The sequence below is a fragment of the Acomys minous genome, assembly GCF_964271855.1.
Source record: "Acomys minous genome assembly, chromosome: 17".
NCBI classification, from domain to species: domain Eukaryota; kingdom Metazoa; phylum Chordata; class Mammalia; order Rodentia; family Muridae; genus Acomys; species Acomys minous.
In genome coordinates, this window is record NC_140500.1 from 32,444,055 (window position 1) to 32,470,822 (window position 26,768).

The window sequence follows — 26,768 nt, forward strand, 5'->3', positions numbered from 1 at the left end:
TTGACCCCTTTACTCCTTTGCTCTAGACCCTTCTATATCTCCCTGATGGCCTGAGGAGGAAGCTCAGACTCTCTAATGGTACTTGAAGACCCTTTGTATTGGGGTCTGCCTCATTCCCCAGCCATGTTTGTTGCCATGGGTCTCACCCCAGAGTATCATGTGGGGCCCCTCAGCTGCCTGTCAGTTCATCGGGATGCCCCTTTCTCCCATTTGCTGGCCCTTTGCTCATATTTCTCCACCCAGAAGGCTCTGCCTTTGATTCTCAGTCTAGAAAATGCTTTCTGAAAGAAGACAGCAATGACCACCTTACTTCCGGGCCTGGCATGGGGAAGCTCTGCAGCCTCCTTCCCATGAATACATTTATGAGGCTGCGGCAGCAGCTCGTGTCTCTTGTGTGTCTTTCTTACTAAGTGGAAGGCTCAGGCAGAGGCTCACCAGAGAATCTGAGCTTCTACACACACAGTGCTAGGCGAACTAGTGCACGTGAACACATGCAGACGCATGCACTCACACAGGGAGACGACGAATGGAAGCCTGAAGGAACCCAGACCTCTCCTCAACACATGCTAGCTGCTGCTGCATTGCCTGACCTCCTCCTCTTCCTGCACCTCCCCCTCCTCCCTCCTCCCTCCTCCACCCCTCTACAATCCAGTCCTGGGCTGTGCCACCTCCTGGCCCCCAGGTTCTGGTCTGTCTGTCTTCCACCATTTCGCTTGGGCCAGGCAACCTAGTTAAAGGCCATCATTAAAGTCAATCTAGTACTTCCGAGTCCTTTCAAAATCACTTGCCTCTTTGTTTTCCTCTGAAACGTCCATAATTTTTACACATTTAGTTCCCCAGATGCTGTTCAAGCCTTGCATCCCAGATTGAGCTAAGCCCCTGAAGCAATTTCAGTAACAGCTCAATTATGGCACCGCTCCTTTAATCCTTTCATTTTCCACCACCCAGGAAGCAGTAGGAAGCAGGATGGGAAGTGTTCGCTGCCCAAACCTGCTTCTCTCCCTGCAGCTCTCCTCTTGGTTTGTCTCACTGGCTCCCTCCCAGGTGCCCGAAAGCCAAATCTCAGACTCACCATTCTCTCCTTCCACTCCCACTCCTGTTTCCAGCAGCTTATCAAGATTAAATGTGCCCTGTTGAGGAGTGTTTCTTTAGCACTCATTGGTCCCAGTGCCACCACCCAGCATTCACCATCTCCCTCTCCCCCAACTAGGATTCCTTCATGAGTGGTACTCCTGTCTCTAGCTCGTGATTATGTCCCCACTTACCCACCTGCTCATCCATGTATCCCTTCATCATCCATGTCTTCTATCCATCCACCCACCCACCCACCCATCAACCACTCACCCACCTTCATCTGTCATCTATCTGTCTGTCTATCTATCTGTCTATCTATCTATCTATCTATCTATCTATCTATCTATCTATGTATCTAACTAATTTATCTATCTATGTATGTATCTACTATCTATCTATTTATCATCCATCCATCCATCCATCCATCCATCCATCCCATCCAACCACCTACCTACATAGCTACCCCAATCACTCATCTGTCCATTCATGTATCCAGTGTATCACCTCACCCTACCCACCCTCCAGTTTTCCCTCAGTGATTTTTTTTCCAAAACACACACTGGTTATACTTGTGAATAACCCCTGTGACTTCCTCCTTCCTAGAACAGGAATTCTGAATACAGAGGGAGATCTTTTGAAGAATGTTTTAAAATACCAATGTCAAGCTCCACCCTAGAGCATTGGACTCACTTTGTCCTGGTATTTTAAGAAGGTCCTGAGACTATTCCAGTGTTAACATGGGCTCAAAACTCTGTGGCCTAGATGGCAGAGTCCCAGCTACTTTGGCCTGGCACTCCACATCCGCTCATCTCAGGCCTCTGTCATTTCTCTCCAGCCTCATTTCCAACAATCCTCTAGTAGCATTCTCAGAATTCAGGGCTTCATGAGATAATTTGTTATTCTGTCTCTCTCACTCTGTCTCTCTTGTCTCTGTCTTTCTCTCTCTGTCTCTCTGTCTCTTACACACACACACACACACACACACACACACACACACACACACACACCCCTCTGATCGAAAACCCCATCCTCATCCTTCAACAACCCAGTACAAATGAGAACTTTTCTCCAGGGTCACTCTTCCCCAGCATCCGCTCTGCTGCGGTAGCTGCCTTCCTGAGCCCTGAGCACAGTGAGTACAACAGAAACAGTACCTGCTCTCTAAGAGCTCCCAGAAAGGTGAGGGGTGGGACATGAAACTTAAAGGCAGAATGTGTCAGGCAGCCTTCTGTAACTGTAAGGAATTCCGTGAGATAATTTATAAAGAGAGGAGTCCTTTTTTTTTTTTTTTTTTTTTTTGGCTCACAGTCTTGTAGAGTTTAGTCTATAATTGGGCTTTCAGGTCTCCTGAGATAGAGGGCATAGCAATCATGGTGTGGATGCATGGTACAGCAGAGCTGATAACCCCACAGCCAGGAAATGGAGAAGGGGAAGAGGGGCTGGGGTCTCATGGGGCTGTTCTTTCAATGAACGAAAGGCCTCCCGTCTCTTATAGATTTTCCCATCTCCCAATAGCAACACATTGGAAACCCAGTGTTTAACACATGGGCCACTCGGAGACATTCAGGTCCAACTTTAATGTAGACATTCTCAAAGTCACACGGGCATCAGAATCCCCAGGAGGCCCTGTGAAGGAAGGGTGCTGTGCCAACCCCAGCTGGGGTTCCTGATTAATGCTCCTGACAGTTTGTTCTTCCAACAAGCCCTTACAGGATGCCAGAGAGGACACTTGAAAACTGTTCTCTGCTCAGACATGGTCAGAGGATTGCTCTTTGAGGAGGAAATGTTGAGCTATATGTTTTTTATATGTGTGTATACACATATATGTATATATAATGTTGAGCTATACTTACAGGAAATAGAGGAGGCAGTCAGGGAAGAAGGCAGTGCAAGTGTGGTCTGGGTAGGGAGAAGGGCACGTGTGCAGGCCCCGGCAGGAAGAACCTGGCATGAAAACAGAAAGGAAGAGGAGCATGCCTGGGCCTCCTGCAACTCCATCAGAGTAGATGCTCTGGGCGCATCTGCATTATTGACCTACACGGCCTCCCTCTTCAGTTCTTCCTTCCTTCCTCTTTCCTTCTATTTATTTATTTATTTATTTATTTATTTATTTATTTATTTAGTCTCAGCCTCTTGACAAGGGTCCCCTGGCAGAATCTGCACTATAGCTGCCTGTGGGTGAACACAGCCCACCCAGGGCCTGCTATGAAATCAGTGCACAAGAATCCCAGCTGGGACTGAATTTTAACACTCCAGATCTTTCAGGGGTATCAGCAAAAGGCAAATCTTTAGTGTTGTGTCTTCTTTATATTTCCTTAGACAGTCGAGTATCCATTTTGACAATGTGCATTTCCAATTGTTCCCTAGTGAAGCCAGTGCTGCTGCTCTCACCACAGCCTCTATCCCAGTTTACTTCCAAATGTTTTGCTGCCTAGATTTTCAGCCAATTTGGTGATGGAAAAAAAATTCCTTGACATTAAATAGAGCCTCTTTTCTTGCCTTCTCAAATTCCAGCAGCTAGGGGGGATGGTGAGAGAGGAACATCCCAGAATACAACACCTCTATTGGGCTCTGGTGAGGAAGGTGCAGTCACAGTGGGACTCGGCAGTTACCTTCCTCAGGATCATTGGCCACAGTGGCACTTCCTTAACCAACTCCCTGAGGACAGAGGTGGAACAAGGCAAGGCTGGGGGTCTCTGGGGCTAGGGGCAGGCCACGTCCAATATATCTTTCCACACTAGAAAGCGCAGTAAGAGCACGATTCAGGCTTGGAGAACAAGAGCTCCAGCTCAGATATGCCTTGTGTCAAGATGGGGTCATTGATTGCATTTGAGTTTAGCATTTTATTTGCTTTTTTTTCCTAACAGAAGAGTGTATACACCTTCTCCTGAGCCCCACAGAGGGATCTTTGGGAAAGTAGAGGCAAGAAAGAGTTTTTCTGTTGTTTCATTAGCTTGGGAAGCAGTGATACACAGTGAAAGATGCTCAGACTCCAGGTGACACTACAGTGCCTGGGGGAGGGGGAGCTTCTTAAAGCTAGGATTGCCAGGCCTAACCCCTGTGCTTCTGATTCTGCAAGGCTGGAGAATGCATTTCTGATAGGTTTCCAGGGGACCACAGTGTGACATCCCGGTTTAGCATCATGCCCAGCTAGAGTCAGTCTGAGACTCCATCAGTCACTGCAGGACAAAGGCTCATTTGTCCTGTAGGTAACTGTATCTTCCTTTGCTCTTCCTCCCACACACAGCACCTGACCCCTTCAGGCCAACGCTCGCCAGGTTGTTGGTGTCACACTGGTTTCTAGGAGGTCACAAGCTCCTAGGGGACTCTCAGGGTTAGTGGAGGCAGGCTAGGGGAGAGGAACCATCTTTGTTTTTTCCACTGCACAGACCTAGAAACTGTGAATATTTATGGTACTACCCTTCTCATGAAAGAGAAGGGCTTGTGGAAAGCGCCACATCCAAGGGAAGTGTACACAGCCCAGGGCATAGATAGACTCAGAGACCCGAAGCCTAGCTCCAGCACTAGTCTGTAACCGTGGAATGTCACCTTAGTTCTCTGTCATCCTCATAAGTGTAATAAGATTGACTTTGAAGGTGGCTGTGAGGGTCAGAAGTGAACGGCCGCGTGAACTGATGTGAAGCCAACCTGAGCTGTCTTGGTTCCCGCAGGAAGGACCAGTGCCTCCTCTCTCCCGTCAACTGTTGGTATCTGGTGTTGCATCAGACCCGGCGGGAGAGCCGAGACCATGCCACCCTCAATGACATCTTCATGAACAATGTCATCGTCCGCCTCTCCCAGATCAGTGAGGATGTCATCAGACTCTTCAAAAAGGTGAGCTGCCCTATCTGCCCAGGTCACTGGCTATGACAATAGTCTACTGTCATGGTGAGATGTAGTTTGGGGACAAGGGACCAGAAAGACAGCGTACACTCCCAGCTCAGTTTTGACCTCTGCAATTGCTTTTGAAAGACTGTGCATACTTAGCCACCTTCACACTTATGGCCACAAGAGTAAAAACCTTGGCATGGCTAGGTGTGTACATGTATTCTAGGCAATCTGGAAAATGGAAGTGGACATGGGCACAAAAATTCAAGTCAACAGAATTTTTACCAGTCAATCACTTTGAAACTCTAAAAATTTCCTTATGTATACCTATACAAACATATTTTCTGTGAGTACTTATAACTTATGTACTTTCTAGATGCAAACACGTGTTCCCTTGTGTATGATCATACCATGTATTTGATATTACTACCTACTTATGTCACCTACCAAACTTATGTGATGTTCTCTGTCACAAATTTCCCTCATTGAAAATTTACTTCTGTTTTGAATGGCTGCATAGTATTTTGTTATATTGACTTACCTTGACCTATGCACTTGATCGCTTTCTGTTGAGCACTTTGGTAAATGCCATTATTCTACTCTGAAAAAAAAGCCCCACTGTGAGCTCTTTTCCATATCCATTATTATTTAGGATCAGTTTCCACAATGACAGTCATAAGCTCAAAAGCTGATTTGTTTTCTTAAGGCTTTGGCAGGACACCCCATTGCTAAAAGAAAGATTTTTACCAGGGGAAATATCCAGGAGCCAAGGGTGAGGAGAGTCATCACCTTTTATGCCCCTCTGAAACCTTTGTCAGGGCTTTTTACACAATGTCTGGCAAAAAGGAGGCTCTTTGTAAATGTGTGAAGAACTGAATTTTCTGTAAAATGGGTGTGTCATGTAGCCGTATCCTCTGTCTGTTGAGAGAGGCTGAAATCGGCAGCTTCTGGGGCCTGTGTGAAGCTCGGACATGCTGTTCCTAGAAGAAGCTCAGGAGGAGACTAGACTTTTTAACATTTTAGAAAGAAAATAACCCTGGTACTATCTTTTTAAAAAACCCATGTGTCCCGTGTACCTTCAGGCTTGTGGCTTACACCTGTGCCTCTGTTTCCTCATTTGTGAAGTGGGCTGGAAACACCCTTGGGGGGAGTTGGAGCACAGGCTACCCTGGCCCTGCTCTGTGAAAGCTGGCTGTGACTCTAGGACAGCAGCAATCATAGCTCAGCTTTTCTTCTGAGGTACCAATTTAGTAATCCAGTGACCCAGGGTAGACACACACGGAAGGGGACAAGCTGCTGACCTGAAGTAGAATCACCTCTCTAAGGCCTCTGTTCAATCGTCTGTTTTGAGGATGACATCTACAGAGGAACTGTAGTCTCCGGCCCATGTCCTCCCCACCACTCAGTACGTTTCTGGTCTCCTCTTAATGCTGTGTTTATGAAATGTGGTCTGAGTTTAATATTTGCATAAGCAAACATAATTAGAAAGGTAAATGCAGTGCCAAAAGGGGAAAAAAAAAATCCCACGGTGCTTCACAAAGGCCAGCTGAAAAGCTTTAGCTGTCTGCTGGTTCGGAGTCCTAATCCCGGTGCGGTCCCTGGTTGCTGCTGTTGTTGCCTTTCCCTGGGTGGGAAGGACTCGGAGAGAAAGGGTCGCCAAGGCCTTTAGGAAATGAAGGCTCTTTTTTTTTTTTTTTTTTTTTTTTTTTCAGAATTGAGCCCTGGGACAAGTGAGATAAATCTTTGCTGTTCTCATTTAGTCTGACAGCAGCCTGACTTGTGATGGAGGTTAACAGGGTGGAAAATAATGAAAAATGTCCACAGCTGAGCTCCTGGCTGCCTTGTTACCAGGCCTGTCCTGTAGAACAAAGGAAGTGACCTGGCCCCTGTGGGCTGCGAGAGTGTCAGGCACAAGTGTGCCTGGCTGATGTAGCCCAGCCAGGTCCCTTTGTTTTGCCCACATGATATATAAAACTAGGAGCTAAGCCCTGTGCTCCTCATATAGGGAGAGTTGCTGCACTGATCTCAGCCACTTCTGGACTAAGCACTGGACAAGTGGTGAGGAGATACACCCCATTTTATATAGATGGGAGAAAGCCTGGGGTAGCTTCAAGGAGAGCCCAAACGTGGCTCCAGCCCCTTGCCGTCAGTGTGGCAGGACTTTTAGAGTTTATCTCTGTACTGTCTCCCTGACCACCCTGGCCAGTCTCTTTAAGCCTCAGTTTTCTCATCTGGGAAATGGGTCTGGTACAATGGCTACACTGGGGACCCCTTGGAAAAACAGAGGCAGGTCAAATGACAGCACAAGGTGTGGCACTCAGAACCCACCCAAGAAATGGAAGCTTGCTAGTGGCCCCTGGCACAAAGCATGTAGGCAACCTGGGATCTTAGTGCTAGGTGGCTGTTTCCTGACCACCCACCCAATCTTGCTCTGGGAGTAGAGCTGCAGGGGGTCAGGAGTCCTTCCGGTGGGCCTGACGTAGTTGCCCTGCCTGCCACCCTCTCCCAGATCAGCGTGTTGTCCAACTTGATTCTCACTGTTTCTTCATTCTTTGTTCTTCCTTTCACAGAAAGTCTGGATCTTTTGTTTGTTTTGTTTTTATTTGGTTATTTTTTATTTTTATTTTTTAATTTTATGTGCATAAATGTTTGGCCTGCATGCGTGTGCTTGTACCACTTGCATGTAGTGCCTGTGAAGGGCAAAAGAGAACATTAGGTCCTCTGGAACTGGAGCTGCCATGTGGGTGCTGGCAACTGAGCCTGGGTCCTCTGGCTGAAAGTGCTCTTAACCAAACTGAGCTGCTCCCCAGCCCATGCGGACTCTGCTCTAAGGAGAAGTGGCAGCACTGCAAATTCCAGAAACTCATAGCACCTAGTGCTACAGATCTGTCGTCCAGCTGCTCTGGAGGCTGAGCTGTCATGAGTTCATTGTAAGTTCAAGGCCAGCTCAGGCCATAGAGTGAACTCAAGTATAACCGGGCCAACTTAATGAGTGAGTGTGTAAGTGTGTGTGTATATGTGTGTGTGTGTGTGCATGTGTGTGTGCCTGTTTGTGTGTGGATATGTGTGAGTGTGTGTGTGTACATTTGTGTATGTGCTCACGTTTGTGTCTGTGCATGTGTCTTTGTCTCCCTGAAAGAGATTTCATCACACAGTTTTAACAACATGTCAGAACACCTTTCAGAGCAAGACTGAATCCCAGACAAAGGTGGGTGAGTGGGTGGGACCACACTTGCATTAGAACAGTTTAGATGTGTGTATCCTTGGCCCTCTATTCAAACTTCTGTCTCACTACAGGACCCTGCGGATGGACTTGAGGGTTTTTTTTGGATCTTTTTGTTCCTCTTCTCAAGGTGGCCAGCATTGAATAAATCTCTTTTTTCTGCTTTCCACTTGTAATTTGGCTCTTGTTATTGGTTTATTGAAGGCAGGTTGCTAGGCCTGACTTAGGTACAGACTGTGACACCTCCCTCCCTCCACAGTTCCATAACAACAGGGCTTGGGATGTCTCAAACAGAGACTGACTCTTGACTAGCTGTGTGTGATTAGCCCTGCCTTCAGTCCCTGGCTCCAGGGAAAGGCTTTAAGGGAAGGGGTCTGGTTCAGGCAGAGCCACATGGAACTGAAGATCTTAGAGGAAATTGAAATGATCAGGACCCATGGCTGTGGACAACAGAAATACAGTTCAACCTGCTTGGAGGGGGAAAAAAAAGTTTTCAGCTTTTCCAAGATGACCTTGGCTTCAGGCATGGGGGGCTTCTAGGGACACAAAGATTATTATCAGAAAATAGTTTGCTTCCTGTTTTTCAGAGGTTTGATGAGGAGCCTTTTTAAAGTTAGCTTGCCCCACTCTCCTGACCAGGTGGTTCCCAGCAGCCCCAGGCTTACATCTTACCTGTTTTAAGTCCCTTTATCTGGCATTAGATCTTCCAAGCACTGATTGGCCCAGCAAGTCATGTGATCACCCTTCACCCTGTGTCTGTGGTCAGGAAACTCTCTCACCTAAGTGTAGGAAGATGCTAGCCTTTGGAGCAGGAAGTGCTCGACTTTGCTGATCCACAGGGCTGAGGATGGGTGAGGGTGAGGGTTGGGGTCTCTTTTTGAGAAGAAAGAGAAAATAGATGGCCACTGGGCTCTGTATCTAGTCTTTTTTTTTTTTCTTAAATCATACTTAACTAGGTATCTCTCCGCAAAGGATGTGCCTTGCCTTTCCTCTCAGGATTGCTCATTCTGTCTGGGGACAGCTGTGATCAATAACCAGCCCTTCAATGCAGAAATGAAATATTACAAGTTTTGCTCTGGTCACTCCCTTGAGGACTACAAATACCCAGTAAATGCAGAAACCTGTCCATTGCTTGGAGACAGAAATCAAGATGATCCATCCGGGTCTTTGCTGCCTAGAGATGAACGTTTCTGTTCACTCGAATCTTCTCTATGGTTTGCTTTGTGCTCTCCCCTGAAGCTTCTCACCATGGGTCCCCATGGTCCCTGTGGGTCCTGCTGAGTTTCCTCTGCCCTGTAGTAGTTCATGGTGAGAAACAACCAGGAGAAAGGCCTGACCAGCTTGGAGCAGAGAGGGCTATCTCAACACTTCAACTCAATGGTCATGTCTCAGAAACCTCTAGATGTTTTTAACATCAATTCTTTTAAAATCTGGCCTGAATTCTGTGCCTCCCTCACCATGTGTGTCCCTTTTAAACTTCATCTTACTAGGTTCTGGCCAAATGACTTGAGTGATTTTTTTTCAGGCAGCCGGAAGGTAGTTTTCTCGAGAGGCATAGACTCCTCTGTTGGGAAGGCCCATGTCGTAACTTCTTCGTGTCGTCTTTGCCTTCTGTGTTGCCTTCTGAGGTGACTTAAACGAGATGTCTCCCATGAGTCTCAAGCATTGGTTCCCGCTCAGTAGCTGTTTGGAGAAAATTAGGAATTGTAGCCTTACTAGAGGGAGGAAGTGTGTGACGGGGGCCAGGCTTCGGAGTTTCACAAGGCTCCTTCTCTCTGCCTCTGGTGTGTGGTTCAAGAAGTGAGCTCTCGGCTCTTTATACCTCCGTCCTTCACTCTACCACCACAGACTCGAACCCGCTGGAACCCTGAGCCCAATCAAACACTCTCTTTTATAAGTTGCTTGGTCGTGTGGTCTTTATCATAGCAATAGAAAAGCAACCTACACACCTTCTAGTGACAATGTGTTGGCTCTGTGTTTGAGTCCTTTCTGTTGGGATGCAGGAAGTGGGGCTGGCATTCGAGAATGGGTTAACAGTGAGGGTGATGCTGAGGTGTGGTGTTGAAGGGTAAATATTAGACTGCCAAGCGGGGAAGGGGTGTTGGGGGCTCTGGAGCAAGGCAGAGTAGATCACCACAGAGAGCAGAGGCACGCCAGAACCGAGGGTGCAAATGGCAACCTAAGCTGAATTCAGCTCTTAGATGTAATCCGTTTGCTCCTTGTTAAATTAAGAGCGGTTCTCAACCGTCCTAACTCTGCGACGCTTTAATGCAGCTCCTCATGTTGTGATGATCCCCCTCAACCATAAAATTATTCTCGTTGCTACTTCATAACTGTAATTTGGCTCCTGTCGTGAATCATAATGTAAATATGTTTTTTTCCCCATGGGGTCTTGACCCATAGGTTGGAAACCACTACAATGAGAGAAAATGTTTCAAAACTTGGAGATTTCACTCTTGGTGTGGTAGCGCATGCTTATAATCCTAGCACTTGGGAGATGGGGGCAGGGGAATCAGGAGTTCAAGGCCAGCCTCAGCTACATAGTGGTTTTAGACAAGCCTGAGCTACTTGAGACCCTGACTCACAGATGCCAAACCAAAACTAAACAAAATGGTGTTTTCCACTGCCCAGCCTCCCTAATATTGTCCAGAAGGTTGTATTGACTCCTTTATTTCATTTCCCTGGCATTTCCTACATTTGAGCTGATGGTCTCACCCTTAAACATAACCCGCCTACCAGTGAGTGCCATAGTCTAGCCTGGGCTAGAGTTCCCTGGGGAGGTGTTTGGTGCAGATACTGGCCTCTACCGTTACAGTTGCTGATTCAGCAGGTCTAGAGTGCAGCCTGAGGACCTGCATTCCTAATCAGCCCTCAGCTGACTGTAGCCTCCTTGTTTTACAGATAAGGAAACTGAACCCTGTGTCTTCTAAGGGCAATAGTTTTGCCCAAACCCAGGTATTTGACCCAGCTCTGAATCCAGCCCTATGTGGTACACCAGCTGGGAGGGTCGCGGGGTGTCACACTCATCCCTCGTTACCTCTGGCTGTTTCCGAGACTAGGTATTGAAGCCCATCCCATTGGCAGCCCCATTCTGTTTTTCTTCAGCTTCCTTAACAATAGCCACCCATTATTCTGCACTAAGATGCCTGTGGAATTTAATTACTTGCTCTGGCCGTGATGTGAATTTGATTGTTGGAAGCTGCAGCATTCTGGAAAAAGCGCTAATGAGGAGAGACTCTTAGAAGAGACGAGAGGGCATTTGGGGGGCCAGTGTTTGAAAGCAGCCATTCACTGTGTGGCAACAAGGACTCGGGTCTTGAGTGAGTTTTCTCGTCCCCGCCTCGAAGATGTCCATGGCATTTCATAAATAAATCAGGGCTTTTGTGTCCAATAATTGCTTTGCTTTGTAACAGAGATCAAAAGCAGCCGCGGCCTTGGATTCAAAGCCAAGTTTATTTTTCAATTTTTCTTTCTTGCAGGAGAGAGTGAAGTGAGGGTTTGCATGCTGGAGGGTCCAGCAGTGAGGTCTGCGTTGGGGCGGGGAGAACAAAGAGATGAAGGCCCTCAGCCTGCCTTCACTGTCTCCCAGGGAGACAGCCCGTGAAGCAGCCCTCAGCAGGCTTTCCCACCCGGTCAATATACACAGGCCAGTGCAAGCATGATGGCAGATAAGCAACTGTAGCAAAGAAAGGACTAGCGAGCGCTTATTCTGTGCAAGGCCCTAAGCATTCTGCGTGTGCTGAATTCGGGTTTGAGTGGAAGCTATCGTCCTCAACCCCCACTCCCCCAATTTATAGATAAGACAACTCAAGAAGGTGGAGGCTTCTGTTTTACTCCAGATACATCCGACTCAGTGGTAGAGGCAGGTGATGAACAGGACACAGAAGATGTCCAAACACAGTGGCCTCCCTTGGGGAGCTCACAGGGTAGTATAGAGATGGAAGCGGGCATGAAGAAATGGTTTGTGTGGATGCAGGGGGCGGGGTGGTCATCCCCACCCACGTTCATTCAGGGGGAGGCTCAGGAAGGGGTGACGTTGGGGATTCAGTACTGCAGTGAGGCCGGGTGGTTAGAGCCAATGCCAACTTGACTTCCTCAGGAAACTGGCTCTCAGAGGGAGTACAGAGTAGATTGATGTGGAGCCCCACCTGCAGAAGAAAAGAGGTCAGGAGGGGGAGGCATCAAGGGACAAAGTGTGCGGTGGAGTCACAGAGAAACTGAGATGGCCCTGCAGAGCTGCCCAAGGTGTGCCTCGAGAGTACTTTTATGCTGATTTAATCATTGCTGTGGGTTGTCTCTAGAAGTGTGTGCATTGGGAGTTACGGGGTTGGGGGTGTGGCAGGTGCATCTTTAGGTAGGCCACTCCTTTGGCCATGGTGTCTTATGGGTAGTATTTCCCAGGAAGAAGTTCTCAGTCCTGAAGGGGAGCTTGAGTGTTTCATGCCTGTGTCCTCAACAGATACATGGAGCTCTGGGGAGAATGAGAGAAGCAAAGGTCAGTGGGAGAGGTGGACCAGCACTGTGGCTGAGCTTAAAGACTGTACCAGAGTCTCCGCCACTTTCAGCCATGTGAGCGCAGCTTGATCCCTTTCACTGTTTTGTCATTTTCATAATGGAGCTAGTGAGCATCTTCTTTCTATGGGTGGTCCAGGATTAAAAGATGATATGTGATGCCCACCTAGCACACACAGGAGGCAATCAATACATGCTAGTTATTAATAACCTTGTTTGCAGGCCTTTGAGAAGGAAGGAAGTGAGGGAAGGCTAGAGATGGGATGCTAGGATGGTTTTACTCAGGGTGCAAAGGTTAAAAAAATTTTGGGAAGACACCCACCAGTTGCTTCTAAAAGATGGTGGGTTTGTCTCCTTTTTTTTTTAACCTTTTATTTCTTTTTCTTGCCTTATTACTCTGACTAGGGCCTCTAGTCTGTCCAACATGGAGGGGAGAGGTACCCATGACTTCTAAAAGGGATGCTTCTAACTTCTTACTATTTAAGAACCCCCCCCCGAAAAGGGGGGGACTGAGACCACTTAAGATGCCCATGGCCTGATGAAGAGGGACACCACTAGCAAGTCATGCATCCTGCATCATGGCTGCTCATAAGATTAATATGCACAAATTGATAACAGTCCTGTTTGCCAACCCTATTCAGTTAGGCAGTGTCACTAAAATGCATATGTGAGGAAAGAAGCATGGTTGCAGAATAACGCCCTTGGTGCACAAATTAGCCACATCCTGGGAGTTTTGGTATATGGTGCTGTCATTGCCATTTATATATATATTATAGTTCCCATTGTAATTTCTTCATTTTTCATAAATTGTTCAAAATTATGGGCTTTCTCCTCCCATTTCAAATATTTTTGTTTTGTTTTTGAGGCAGGATCTCCTCATATATCTCTAGCTGGCCTGGGGCTTGCAGTTGTAGAGTGGGCTGGCCTTGAACTCACAGAAATCTGCTTGCCTCTGCCTCCCAAGTGCTGAGATTAATGGTATAAGCCACCATGCCTGGCCATTTCAAATATTTTTATAGCTTTTTATTATTTAAAAATTTTAACTTTATTGTGGTTTGGGTTGAGATATGGCTCAGCAGTTAGAGTGCCTCCTACTCTTAAAGAGGATGTGGGTTCAGTTCCCAGCACCCACACAGTGGCTTGTGATAATTCCTAATGTCAGTTTCAGGGGATCTAACACCCTCTGCAGACCTCTGGGGGCATCCAGTATGCATGTGGTACACACACACACACACACACACACACACATATATACACACACAAAATACTTATAGCATAAAATAAGTTAAAATGTTTAAATTATCCATAATTTAAAAGAAAGAAATTTAGATGTGTGTGTGTGTGTGTGTGTGTGTGTGTGTGTGTGTGTAAGACAGAGAGAGAAAGAGAGAGAGAGAGAGAGAGAGAGAGAGAGAGAGAGAGAGAGAGAGAGAGAGATTTGTGACATATGTGCATTTTGTGCCAATGCCTATGAAATCCAAAAGAGGGTATCAGATCCCCTGGATCTGAGGGTGTTGGAAACCAAACTTGGGTCCTCTGAAAAAGTAGTATGTGCTCTTACTTGCTGAGCTATTTCTCCAACTCTCTCTCTCTCTCTCTCTCTCTCTCTCTATATATATATATATATATATATATATATATATATATAAATACTTTTGTTATATAATTTAAAAACCATCTCTACTACAACAAAATAATTAATGGAATGATAGACAAAATACACTTGAAACAAGGGGAAAATGTTTAATCTTCACAGAATTAATAAAATTTTAATGCCCAGAAAATAAAGTCAGCTTTTACAAACACACAAGAAAAGAGCCAACAGCCCAATAAGAGCAGAATAAGAGATCCAACTGCTCAGGTCTCAGAAGATGTAACTGCAATACTAAAACTTTAGAAAAGGATGCTCCTCCTGGTAATCAGAGGGCGCTGAGACACAACTTGGTGCTGGGTGGATTGAACCAGTAGGTAGAGTGTCGGGGACTGCCATAGGAAGTAAGTTGTCTAGTGTCATTAGTGGAGGAAGAAGTACAGTGTCTGCAACCAAGCAGTTCCACTTTTAAGTACAACGTGAAGATGCTCTGTGCCCTCAGTGCACACACAGCTTCTTATGGAGATGTCTTCTACAGTTTAATATTTGGCTCACAGTTGCAGGTTACAGTTTGTAGTTTCGGGGAAGTCAAGGCAGGAACTCTGACAGCCACATCACACTCAAGAACAGAGAAGATGGGGATCCATGTTGTTACCTTGCTTATCCTGGGATAGCTTCCTTTATCTTACACAATTCAGGCCCTTCCTGGGGGAATGTGCTGCCCACAGGAGGCTGGGGCAATGAAAAATCAAGACAATGCCCCATAGACACGCCTGCCATTCACCCGGATCTAGATAATTCCTTGGTAAGCACCTGTTCTGGGCTCTGGAGAGATGGCTCTGAGGTTAAGAGCACTGGCTGCGCTTGCAGAGCACGTGGGTTTGGCTCCCAGCACCCAGACGGTGGCTCACAACCCTCTGGAACTCCAGCTCCAGGGACCTGATGCCCATTAAGTGAGTGGATAATTAAATAGCTGTGTCAGTCACATGCCAAATCAGTATAAAATAATTAAGGCCAAGGGTCTACTTCTGTTAGTTATCAATTCGGATAAAACTTGAAAATATGTGTTAGGTGAGAGACGGCGGGTCACGTATGATGTTTTTCCTGCATTGTAGTACAGAGCTATAATCCCAGTGCCTGCGAGGGTTGGACAGGGGGGACTGTGAGTTTGAAGCCAGCAGGAGCTAGAAAGAGCCAGTCTCAACCATCTCCCTCAAACACAGAGGAGCGTGTGTAGTAAGATGTAGAGCCCCGGTGAAAACATTCCATTGTTCATGTGTTTTAGGCCCCGGTCTTGAATAAGTCCAGGTTTATGTGGACCTGGGAGAACACACACGAGCCATAGGACAGTCATGAGGAGTGGGGGAGGGGAGGAAGAGAGCAAGAACACTTGGGTTGTCTCCGCAACATTTCACACCCTAAAGTCATTTCAAAGAGCAGCTTTCTGCGAGTTTTAAATATTGGAGACTTTACAGTGAGAGTGGAAAGCAGTGAAGGCAGCTTGGGTCAGGAAGACTCTTGAGCATCAGGCAGAGGGTTGTGTTGTGGTTTCTGGACACCAGAGACCCCCTGAAGGTCCTTGACTGAGCTTCCTTCATTTAAGGAGTCTATTTTTCTAGTGAAGTGCTCAGAGCCGTGCTGAAGGGTGATTAATTTTGCTCATGCATTTGATATCTTTGAAGACAGACATGCTGAACCAAGGGGGGAAGTTACATACTGTTACACACATTTTCTTACAAGCACAAGAATGGGAGAATGGCCTCAGGGCCTCGGTTAGGGAAGATGGTATAAAAATACCAAGGAAAGGACGGACAGGTGAGTAGATGGGAGGTTGGGTGCATAGATGAATAAATGGGTGGCTGGGTGAGTGAGTGGTGGTTAGGGGCGTGGATGGGTGGGGAGCGGGTGAATAGGTGGATGTGTAGGTAAGTGGGTGAATGGGTGAACATGAGTAAAGATATTTTTTAAATTGCTGATGCAAAAAGAGAAGTTCATGTTGTTAAGTGATGGGGAGGCAAAGCAATGTCTTAGGTCAGCGACTCTGTGGTAACAAATGATTGGCAGTGTTTTGAATGGAACCTATAAGCCTAAGGGCATCTATAGGCTTGAAACTAGCACTGAGAAGGAGAATATACCAAACGCAGAACTGAGGCGCTGAAAATTTTTATAAGAAATTGGTCTTGCATACTCCCAGGACAGGAGGTTCTCCCACTCTCAGTGTTAGTTCCTCATCTGTAAGAGATTCTAGCAGGAAAGAAAGAAAGAAAGAAAGAAAGAAACAAACAAACAAACAAACAAACAAAAGAAAATGAAAAATTATCAGCCACCATCAGGACCTAGCCAAGAAAGATTACTTCTGGTAAGTTCTATACCCACAGAGATACAGGCCAGAATTCTGCACCATCTCTGCTTGCAGGGAAGCCAGAGGTTGGGTAGGGACTTAGTCACCAATGACAACTGAGTCTATAAAATGGCACAGAGGACTAGATGCTATCTGATATGTACAAAGATCCGAAGCAGAGCTTTGTAAATATCAATATGCTTTCTAGACATCCTTGTACTGGGATTATTTTTAAATGTTTTCAAAACAACAACAGAACAGAAAAGAAAAAAAAAAGGCTTTTCCTCACCCAGGCTCTAGAATGGAAAGATAGAGAACAGCACACTTGTCCTAACAGCAGCGGGCAAATGATGCCCCTTTAGTGAGCATCTGCATCCTGATCTGCATCCAGTTCCAGTGGGGTCCGAATCAGTGCCTCCCCCAAATGCCTGGTCTAAGCTCACACAGGCATCTGAGAAAGCAGTAGTGTTGTGCTCAACCTACACCAGGTGGCCCAGAAGGAGTAGCTAGCATTGTCACAATCTACAAGGACAGTGCCACTTGTAGTAACAGCATTAACACTGTTATGAATGATGACGAGAGCAGGCACTGTGATTATTACTAATAGTAGCAGCACTAGAGATGCAGAAACTTCTATCCTGACTATGTCAGTCACGCTTTCATGGCTGTGTTAGTGGCTTCCTCATTGCTGTGACCAAGTACTTACCAAGAGTCCACTTTGAGGAGAGGGGTTTACTTTAGCTTACAGTTTTGAGATGAAGCAATCTTTTGTGGTGGGAAAGGCATGGTGTCAGGAGTCTAAGGCAGCTAGTTACTGAGAGAGGACAGGAAGTAGGGCTAGTTTATAATACCCCCGGACCCGCTCCTAAGGACCCACTTGGTCTAGCAAGATTCTACCTCCTCGAATTTCACAGCCTCCCCTAACAATGTCTCCAGCTGGGAAGCAAGCTCAGCAGCTACAGGAGCCTGTGGGACCTTTGTACATTCAAAGTACAGCTGTGAGGAATCCTTGGGTGCCCTCAGGCCAGTTATTTAAGTGCTCTGAAGAGGAGGCTTTCTGAGACAAAATGTCCCCAGGAGATGCTGAGAACCTCTGCTGAGTTGGAAGAAGGGGCAGAGGGGGAAAGAGAGGAGGAGCAAGGAGAGGAGGGGAAAGGAGAGACCAGGAGGAGGACAAGGCTGTGAGGCCAGGTGTGCCCTTAAAGAGGAGTGATTCTGTTTGGAGCTACAGCAGCAGGAGACACTTTAGTTCTAAGAAGCCATGGGGTGGCCAAGAACAGGGAAAAGTAAACTAATAGAGGGTAGAAGACTGTGTAAGGTCAGGGTGGAGGGAAGGCAGGAGCCACGTTGAGGAAGGTGTTCTGAGGGAAGGAGACTAGGCAACAACACACAGAACCTTGCCGTGGGTGACTTAAGACCCATCTAGGGGGCGCTGGCTGTTTATTGGTTGCAGCCAATGTGTTCAGGGTACAAGCTGCTAGGTCCACACTCTCTGGCACACATCTTTAAGCCTTTGCTCTGGACATAAGAAAGAGCACAATGGTTCTGTGCACTGGCCAGTGCTCACTAGCATAGCTATCTGAATATGGAGCACCCAGGGGTCTTACGTTTGTGATTTGATGGGCAAGAAGCCAGAGAAGGAAGACAGCAGGATGTGTCAGGACTTAGGAATGAAGGAGACTTAGGTTCTGTTGTTTCATTGTATCTGTTTGCTTTTGTTTACTTGGAACCCCAGAATTAGATGGATTCTGGAATGGCCCTGGATTGTGGCCCAGCATGCAACCATCTACTCGCAAAGGCGAGAGAAGACAGCCAGGCCTAGCTGCAGAGGGGATTGATGAGACAGAGGAGAACCCGCCCCGCCAGAGATGACTGAGAGTCAATACAGGTTACTCCTGACCGAGAGTGTCCTACAGACCTATTTAAAATGGTCTCCTTGGAGAAATTAAGGGAGGAGCCTTGCTATTTAAATCAACATCTATGAAGTTTTTACATTGTTTGATTGATTGGTGTGGCATAGGGTGGTGTGTGTGTGTGTGTGTGTGTGTGTGTGTGTGTGTGTGTGTGTGTGTGTGTGCGCGCGTGTGTGCACGCGTGCACGTGTGAGATAGCACATGTGGAGATCAGAGGACAACTAGCAGGAATTAATTCTCTTGTCCCACGTATGGGTTCCAGGTGACAACCCTGGTTGTCAGGTTTTGTAGCAAGTGTCTTTACCTTTGGAGGCATCTTCCCAGCTTCCAACCCAACATTTTAAGACAGTAGTAAGTTTTATTTACTTTGAAAAAAATTTTTTTATTCTTTGGAAGTTTTCCACATTTATATTGTGTCTATCTAACACGATCGCCCTCCACCTTTTCGTCCTACCCTGCCACCCATATCCCTCCCAATTTCACATCTTCCAAAACATAAACTGTTGCCGGGCGTGGTGGCACACACACCTGTAATCCCAGCACTTGAGGAGGCAGAGTTCAAGGCATGGTCTACAATGCAAGTCCAGGACAGCCAAGGCTACACAGAGAAACCCTGTCTTGAAAACAAACAAACAAGCAAACAAACAATGACAACAAAGCAAAAAGCTGTTATTAGTAACCTGCTGAGTCCAGTCCCTGCTGTCCATACACACACAGGGGTGTGGCCATCCAGTGGAGCGCAGACAACCTACCACTGGCAATGTCCCCAAACCAGTGTGGCTCTCAGCCCCTCAGCAGCTCCTCCCTCGTCTGTGCTGGAATTCTGGCTGGCTTGGTCTTGTGATGGTCTTCTGCAGGCGGCAGCCTCTGTGAGTTATGTCCAAGGAAACTGTGTCATGTCTAGAAGGCTGGCCCAGATTTCTTCCCCATTCTTTTTGCCCTTTTTTCTGTGAAGTTCCTGAGCCTTGGATGGCGGGAGGTTGACATAGATGACTCTTTCGTAGATGAGCACTCAGAGTTACTGACGCTTATACCTGTTACGAGTCTTTGCACTAACCCACACCTTTAACAAATAGAGGGCGTTGGGGGGCGGGGACAGTCATGTATCCTTAATTTTGGCTGACCCATCTCCTACGCTCTCTTTTCCTCAATCCTTCCTTCCCCACCCAAACCTTTTCCTCGGGGTGCTTCTCCTGTTTCCTTTCATGATGCCTCTGTTCTCTTATTACATGAATTGACATTTTTACTTGCATTATAAGATTGTTGTTTTCCATAGAGTTTTTTCACGCACCCTTCATTTTGGTGAAGCCTTCGGCCGATGCCTCATTCCCTCATTCCCTCATTCCCCTCCACGCTTGGACCTTCCTTGCCTTGGCCCTTGGGGTTCCTACTTCTTACTTCCATTTACTTTGCGTTTTACCATTCCCTCTCCTGTGAAGCATCCACCCGCACCCAGTGGCCTGTTTCTAGCTTCCTGGCTCCACAGGTACTACTGTAGCTAAAGACAAGGCTGAAGGTTTGAAGCTAGGATCTGCATAGAGAGAGAACGTGTGACAGCTGTCTTTTTGGCCTAGGAGGGACCTCCCTCAACATAGTTAGACAGTGCTGTTTTTAGATACTGTCCGTGTTTTGTGTTGCTGTGACTGAGTGATACGGAGTAAGGGATCTATAAAGAGTAAAACTTTGCTCTGGTCACAGTTCCGAAGGCTGGAAGCCCATGGTTGGTGGGGACGCTGGAGGACCAACCCCAAGGTTGTGCAAGGATGACATCATGAGACAGAGGAGTTGGGGCTACCTGGCATCTCTCTCCTTGTACAAAGCCACTAATCCTGTTAAGGGGGCCAGTCCTCCTAACCTGAACTAGTCCCCACTGCTTCCATATCATTTCCACGCGGCTTTGAGGGTTAGGTTTCAGCCTGAGTTTGGGAGCGGAGGAACACTCCAAAGGTAGGAGGCACAGAGGATGGCGTTAGTGTTGGAAGTGGCCCATCCTCGAGGTAGCTTGATGGGATGTGGACTGACCTTAAGGATAAAACCTTTGAAATGTAGCTCAGAAGTCCTAGGGTCTGTGTTAAGGCAGGCCTTTTGTTGTTACTGGGGGTGGAGGGCATTTTTGGGTGTGGTACTGGACTCCAAACCCAGATCCTATGTGTTCTATGTCCTCACTCTACCTGAGCTACACCTCAGTTCTGCAATAAAGTCTTAAGAGTTCCCCTCAAAAGCATAATTAGTCCTGCATTAAAACTAAGTCAGGTTACACATAACACGATACTCATGGCAATGGAACTGTGTCATTACAAGAGAAACGTTGTCATTTTTATCTAATGATGATGTAAATTATTGTTTACTTATTTTGACAAAGAATGATGAAAATGGCCACCTTTTAATTCTCCTGCCCCCTAAAACTGGTCTCTGTGTAGCCTCGGCGGTCCCACAACTCACACTAGACCAGGCTGTCCTGGAACTCACAGAAACCCGCCTGCCCCTGCCTCCTGTCTAACCACATTGCAGCCATGGCGTATCCCAGGGCACTCAGAGCACTCTTCTTGTATGCAAGTCTTTGTAGTCAGCATTTCACAGGAAGTGCCACCAGGAAAAACGCTTCTTGGCTCTGCCTGGCTGGCATTTCTTTCTGTGATCTAATCTCTGAGACAAATGTCCAGGTCACCCTGTCACAGCCAGCCCATGTCTGGTCGGTGAGCCAGGTATAGACCATTCCCACCCACATCTCATGTTCTCTTAGAAGGAGGAATGGAGAGGCAAGTGATGACCATCGAAGCTGACATGTCCCTAGCAGGGTGTCAGGCTCGGGGGACATGGCCTGGGAGGCAATAGCTGGCCAGACGTGGGAAGGTACATCAGAGACATAAGCAGTGTCCTGTGAGATTAGCCTCCCTACCTGCCTGTGGCCTGTATTGCATCTATTGCAGCTTTGCAGTGGCTGTTTTTCCTCTGTGTGTCTGCATGCTGCAACCGAGGCCTGAAGCAACAGAGCAGGCCCTGTGAGCCAGGCCAACCAACAGCGGATGCCGTGCTCTGACATGTTCTACTTGTACCATCTTGGGCAAGGTGCTCAGCCCTTCTGAAGCTCTAGCTCTCTCTATGTGTCAAGAGAGAAAAACAGGAGTGGTCACCTTGCAGGTTTGAGTTTTTACACGGAAGGGACGTTGAACAGTATTGGGCAAGTAGATGTTGTTTCATGAATACTGTTGCCAAATACTGCTTGAAAGCGTGGCTTTGCTGCCCAGCTTTGTCTGCAGTGCTTGGTAGAGGCTGCTCTCTATGACTAGAGAGTCCTCGCATGTGTGAATGGACCCCAAAGCTAAGGGGGAACTGGAGGAGACAGGACAGGTCCAAGCACGGCTCAGAGTGCCATGAATCCACCTGGGTCATGGTGCTGGAGTCCACTGTGGAGCTGTGAAACTGGGTTTCAGCAGCGATATTCCTACCAGGTGTCTCCAACCTTCTGGGACTGCCACACAGTGCGGTTGTATACAAAATTCAAGATTGAGAACTATGCAGTTGAGTTACGGTGTGTGTGTGTGTGTGTGTGTGTGTGTGTGTGTGTGTGTGTGTGTGTAAATCCAAAAAGAAATCTCATGATGTTTTGCACAAGTTTACAGTTTTATGCTGGGCTGGATACATAGCTGTCCTGGTTGGCATGCAGCCCATGGACTTCAAGGTAGATGCACCCGAGAGTTGGGTAAATGCTGGCCGAAAGGTCCTGGCCCAGCAGTTGTCATCCTTATCCGCACCCACAGGTGCAGATGGCCACTCCTCTCTGAGATGACTCCTGGTTTCTGAGTCATAAACTGAAACCCCTCTGTGGTCCAGGCTAAGGTCACAGCCTGGTGAAGTGAGGCCCTGGGCCCTGTGGCCAGCTGGAGGGCACGAGACTGCCATAGTTGACACAGCGCTTGGAATACTGTACCATCTAGGCAGCCTGGCGTAGCTGAAAGTTGGGGCTTAGGAGGGAAATATCTTGATTATTAAATGCTGGAGAAATGTTCAGACTTTCTAGAGTCACTAAGCAGCCAAACAAAATATTCCTGCAGGCCAGAGAGGCTGCAGCTTGGAGGCCTTGCCTAAGGCAGCATTTTGCTGAGGAATATTCTTCGCACTCCATGATATTTGGCAATGTCTAGAAATGATTATGGCTGTCATAACTTCAGGCTAAAGGTAGAGATTGCTACTAGGAAGAGGCAGATAGACTGCCCAGCATCCTGCCATCCATTCATAGGATAGTGTCCCAGACAAAGAGTTAGTTGTCCCTACGGAAGTTTAACTGGGGTTAGCTGTTGAGGGAAAAAAAAAAAAAGGCGGGAGACACCTGCTTTACAGTGCTTGGCCTTTGTGACTGGCTAGCCTCAGCTTACTGTCAGTTTGTCAAAAAGGCCAGACTGTGGGATGGTTGAATCTTCTTTGGCCCAACCTTCTGTGTAAAGGAATGTCCTTTGCAGGCATGTAAATAATGTGGAAAATGTGGACAGCGAGGGACACTATGTTGTCACTGAGTCCGCAAGGGTCTGGGTGTGGTGGCCTGTTGAAAATTGTCTTGGCTTTGGCCTCCTGTCCCTGGTGGAATGTTTGGTTTGAGTTCATTACTCAGTAGTATTTGGAACTGTAATTGGGGATATTTTCATTCCCTAACCAACTCCAGCCATAAAAAAAAAAAATAACAATAATAAAGATCCTTTGGAGGCTACCGGCTGAGCATCGTCACTGTGGCTGTTTGAGGGAGGTGCCCAGGAGTTGATGAGTTGAGACTCAGCAGGTCCCAAAAGATATCTTACAGTTCTCTTGTGGAAATACAAGAACATGCCTCTGGCCCCACCCCATCAGATCATGCTCTATGTACGTGTACCTCGTCCTGAGGCGTGTCCCTGAGCAGCCTATTCTCCCACTCAAAAGCGTTCGGTGGCTCCCAGTTCTGCTCTGAATGAAGCCAGAGCCCCATTGGCCTCCATGATATGACCCAGCCTAGGCGAAAAGAGGCAGCTTTAGAGCCCCTGTAGTGAGCATGACTTATTCTAGAAGCTGGTGATAGATGATAAGGCTGTGCGCATTAGGAGACTCTGGCTACAAGTAACAGGAGAATGCGGAGTAACATGTCTTAAGCAATAAAGCCACAGAAGTAGATGGAGACTAGAGGCTGGCTCCAAGTTTTGGGATCAATCAGTGTTCAGATAGTCATGAAAGGGACCAGGGTGCTTTTACTCTGCCCTCCTAAGGCAGCATCCTCTTTCTGTCTCTAAACGCCAGCTGATACCAACAGGGGTTATGTGGAGTTTTGCTCACACTCGGTAGAAGCGCTAAAACCTTCTCATACATCATGCAAGTCCCACTGCTTTGTCTCGTTAAGTCAGCCAGGACTGTCTCGGCACGAAGAACAATCCACCATGTAGAGTTATGATGGGAATGAGCTGAGCTGGAGAGACAAATGGTTCTCCTGGGAAGCAGGTAGAGTGGTGATGGGTGATGAGGAGGGAACCCCCAATTCCTGCCGCAAAGTATAAAGGATTGGGCAGTTTGAAGGTAGGGCATGGTGATGGGCTGAAGTGAGGAGGAGGGATATAAGAAGTCTACAAGGTAACTACAAAGTTTCCTCTTGACAGCCCTGCAAGGTGTTATCTTATACTTCAGAACCAAGGGGTTGGGCGTATGTGTGTAACTCTTGGGCAATTTAAGTTTGAAGGGACAACCAGACCATTTCCATGTGCTAATATTTGTTCTTTTATATTCCAGAGCAAAGAGATTGGCCTGCAGATGCACGAGGAGCTACTGAAGGTGACCAATGAGCTCTACACAGTAAGTTCTGCCCAGGACCATTGCTATTCGTTCGGGGTTCTTGTCTTCAGCCGGAGGGAGGCGGTGCAGAATTTGGTGTGACAGTGGGTCATCGTGAAAGTATGTAATGACTCCTGACTCCAACTCCTGACTCCTTAGGCATGCTTTGTAAGTTACAGTGTGTAACTTGATCTGCCAGATATGGGAAGTGTTACTTATGAGCACAAAGGTCCTCGAGTGGAGGATGGAAGAACATGGGTGTGAAGTCTCCAGAGGACAGGGCTATGGACTTGGGTGCCAGGTGCTAGAGGCTCCAGACAGAGAGTGCCGCTCAGTGATGGTGACTGTGGTCTTAGGTAGGCACCTGGCTTGCCCAGATCCTTTCATCTTTGTAGAGTGGAACCCTGCTCTGAGAAAAACTTGAAGTAAAGTGGTGAGCGTTTCCTGACTGTTTCCACTGGAGAACATCCCAGGTTAGCTCATAGCTGACCAAGGCCTAACCACACTTGAGATGGGCATTAGGACTGAGGAAGGAGATGGATGGAGAACATACTGACTAGGATGTAGGGTAAGAGCAGACTCTGGCTTCCTTGATGAAGAGTGTGGAGAGACCCATAGATGGCCTTGGTGTAGGGTAGACTCAGCAGGTGAAGTGCTGGGCAGAACTGTTATGTTTGATGTACATAGAGGTTCTTTATAAAAGTCCTAATTTAACATGTAAATAGGTGTAGGCTGTGTGAAACCCTTCCTCTTTGTTGTTACTGTCTGTCTATATTTATGCCCATGGTGATAGCAGTGGGGTCCTCAGGGAAGGTCCAGTGTAGACCCCAGCAGCTGTGGGACCTAGAAGAAGACATTTTTTTTTTTTTTTACTGATGTAAAATAGGGTGAGAGTGCCTTGGTGAAAGAACGTACAGGCCTGTGAAGTCAAGTCAAGACAGAATTTCTGGAGAGAATCCATTGGGATGAGGGATGAGAGTAGTCTGCTGGCCGAAGCATAGACTTTGGGTGAACCTCACCTGAGAAGCCACACCCACTCAAGGCACCTACTACTTACTGCCTTCTCTTCCATCACTCTCTCTCACCTTCATGCCCATATTGGATAGTTTTAGGGTTTTTGTTTTGTTTTCAAGACAGGGTTTCTTTGTGTATTCTTGGCTATCTTGGAACTCTGTAGACCTGTAGGCCTTGAACTCATAGAGATCCTCCTGCCTCTGCCTCCCAAGTGCTAGGATTAAAGGTGTGGACCTTCACTGCCCAGCTTCTATTGGATAGGTTTAACAGTCAACTTGAAACAACCGAAAGTCACCTGGGGAGAGAGTCTCAGTGAGAAATTATACAGATCAGGTTGGCTTATGGACACATCCAGGGTAGATTGTCTTAGATGTAGGAAGACCCAGTGCATTGTGGGTGATACTGTTTCATGGGCTGGAGCCTAGGTGAGTACAAGTGCAAGCAAGCAGTTAGTATGGGTGCATTCATTTCTTTGCTCCTGACTGTGGATGCAATGTGGCTGTTTACCAAGCTCCTGCCTTGACTTTCCCTAAGTAATGGACTGTGACCTGAAAGTGTAAGACCAATAAAGTCCTTCTTCTCCCATGATGCTTTTTGTAGGATCTTTGACCACAGAAACAGCAATGGAACTAGAGTAGTGCCTGAGCTACTACTCCTTAATGTGCTCCAACTTTGCTTCAAAAATAAAAATAAAGCTAGACTTAGTGAGACAGACATGTGATCCAATCTACTTAGGAAGCTGAGGCAGGAGGATTAGAAGTTTGAGGCCTGCCCAAGCTACAGAGTGTGGGTAAAGCCAGGACAAGTTGGTGAGACCTTGTCCTATACTATATTTATATTATATTATATATAGTAACATATGTCCGTAATATATAAAATATAATAATAATACAAGTAAAGATAGGCCTGGGTGTGTAGTTCAGTGGTAGAGCTGCTGCACAGCATGCTCAAGGCCCTAGGCTCACCCTAGTGCCACAGAGAAAAGAGGTGAAGAGAAGGCAGACACTATGAAGTCAGAATCTGGGTCAAATCTAATTTTCAACTGGAAAGAGCAGTGAAATCCTCCCACAGTCTCTAGAGGGATTGGTTCCCCACAGCCTCATAAGCACAGGGACTCTGCAGATGCTCAGATCTCTTGTATAAAGTGGTGTCATGTCACACATCCTCCCAGGTACTTTAAACCATCCCTAAATTGCTTACTACAACATCAGCACTATGCAGGCAATTGCTACTCTGTGTTGTTTAGTGATGAGAAAAAGAAAGTCTGTTCATGCTTTATATAGGTAAAGCTCTCTTCCCCAAATATTTTCAACCTGCAGTTGGTTGACTCCATGGATGTGGAGATCCAGCTGTAGAAGGCCAGCTGCGCTGAGCAGGGTTACATATGTAAAGCACGGTTAGTGTGGTAGCGTGCGTAGTGTGCTAGAGAGTCTGTGTGTCATACTATAGGTATGAGATAGGCTGTTGTCTGTACTCACAGTGGTG

The 26,768-nt window shown here is 47.0% G+C and overlaps 1 protein-coding gene across 6 annotated transcripts in view; it reads left to right on the plus strand.

Moving 5' to 3' along the window:
* SRGAP3 (SLIT-ROBO Rho GTPase activating protein 3) overlaps positions 1-26,768 on the plus strand; it is a 229,215-nt gene that overhangs the window by 126,028 nt on the left and 76,419 nt on the right. For all 6 annotated transcript variants that reach the window (XR_014776192.1, XM_084765997.1, XM_084765993.1 and 3 more), the window contains exons 3-4: positions 4,746-4,908; positions 24,228-24,290. Coding sequence is in view for 5 of the 6 variants with exons in the window: in XM_084765997.1 (XP_084622123.1) it covers positions 4,746-4,908; positions 24,228-24,290 (226 nt within the window). In the remaining variant the exon portion in view is untranslated. The remainder of the gene's footprint in view (positions 1-4,745; positions 4,909-24,227; positions 24,291-26,768) is intronic.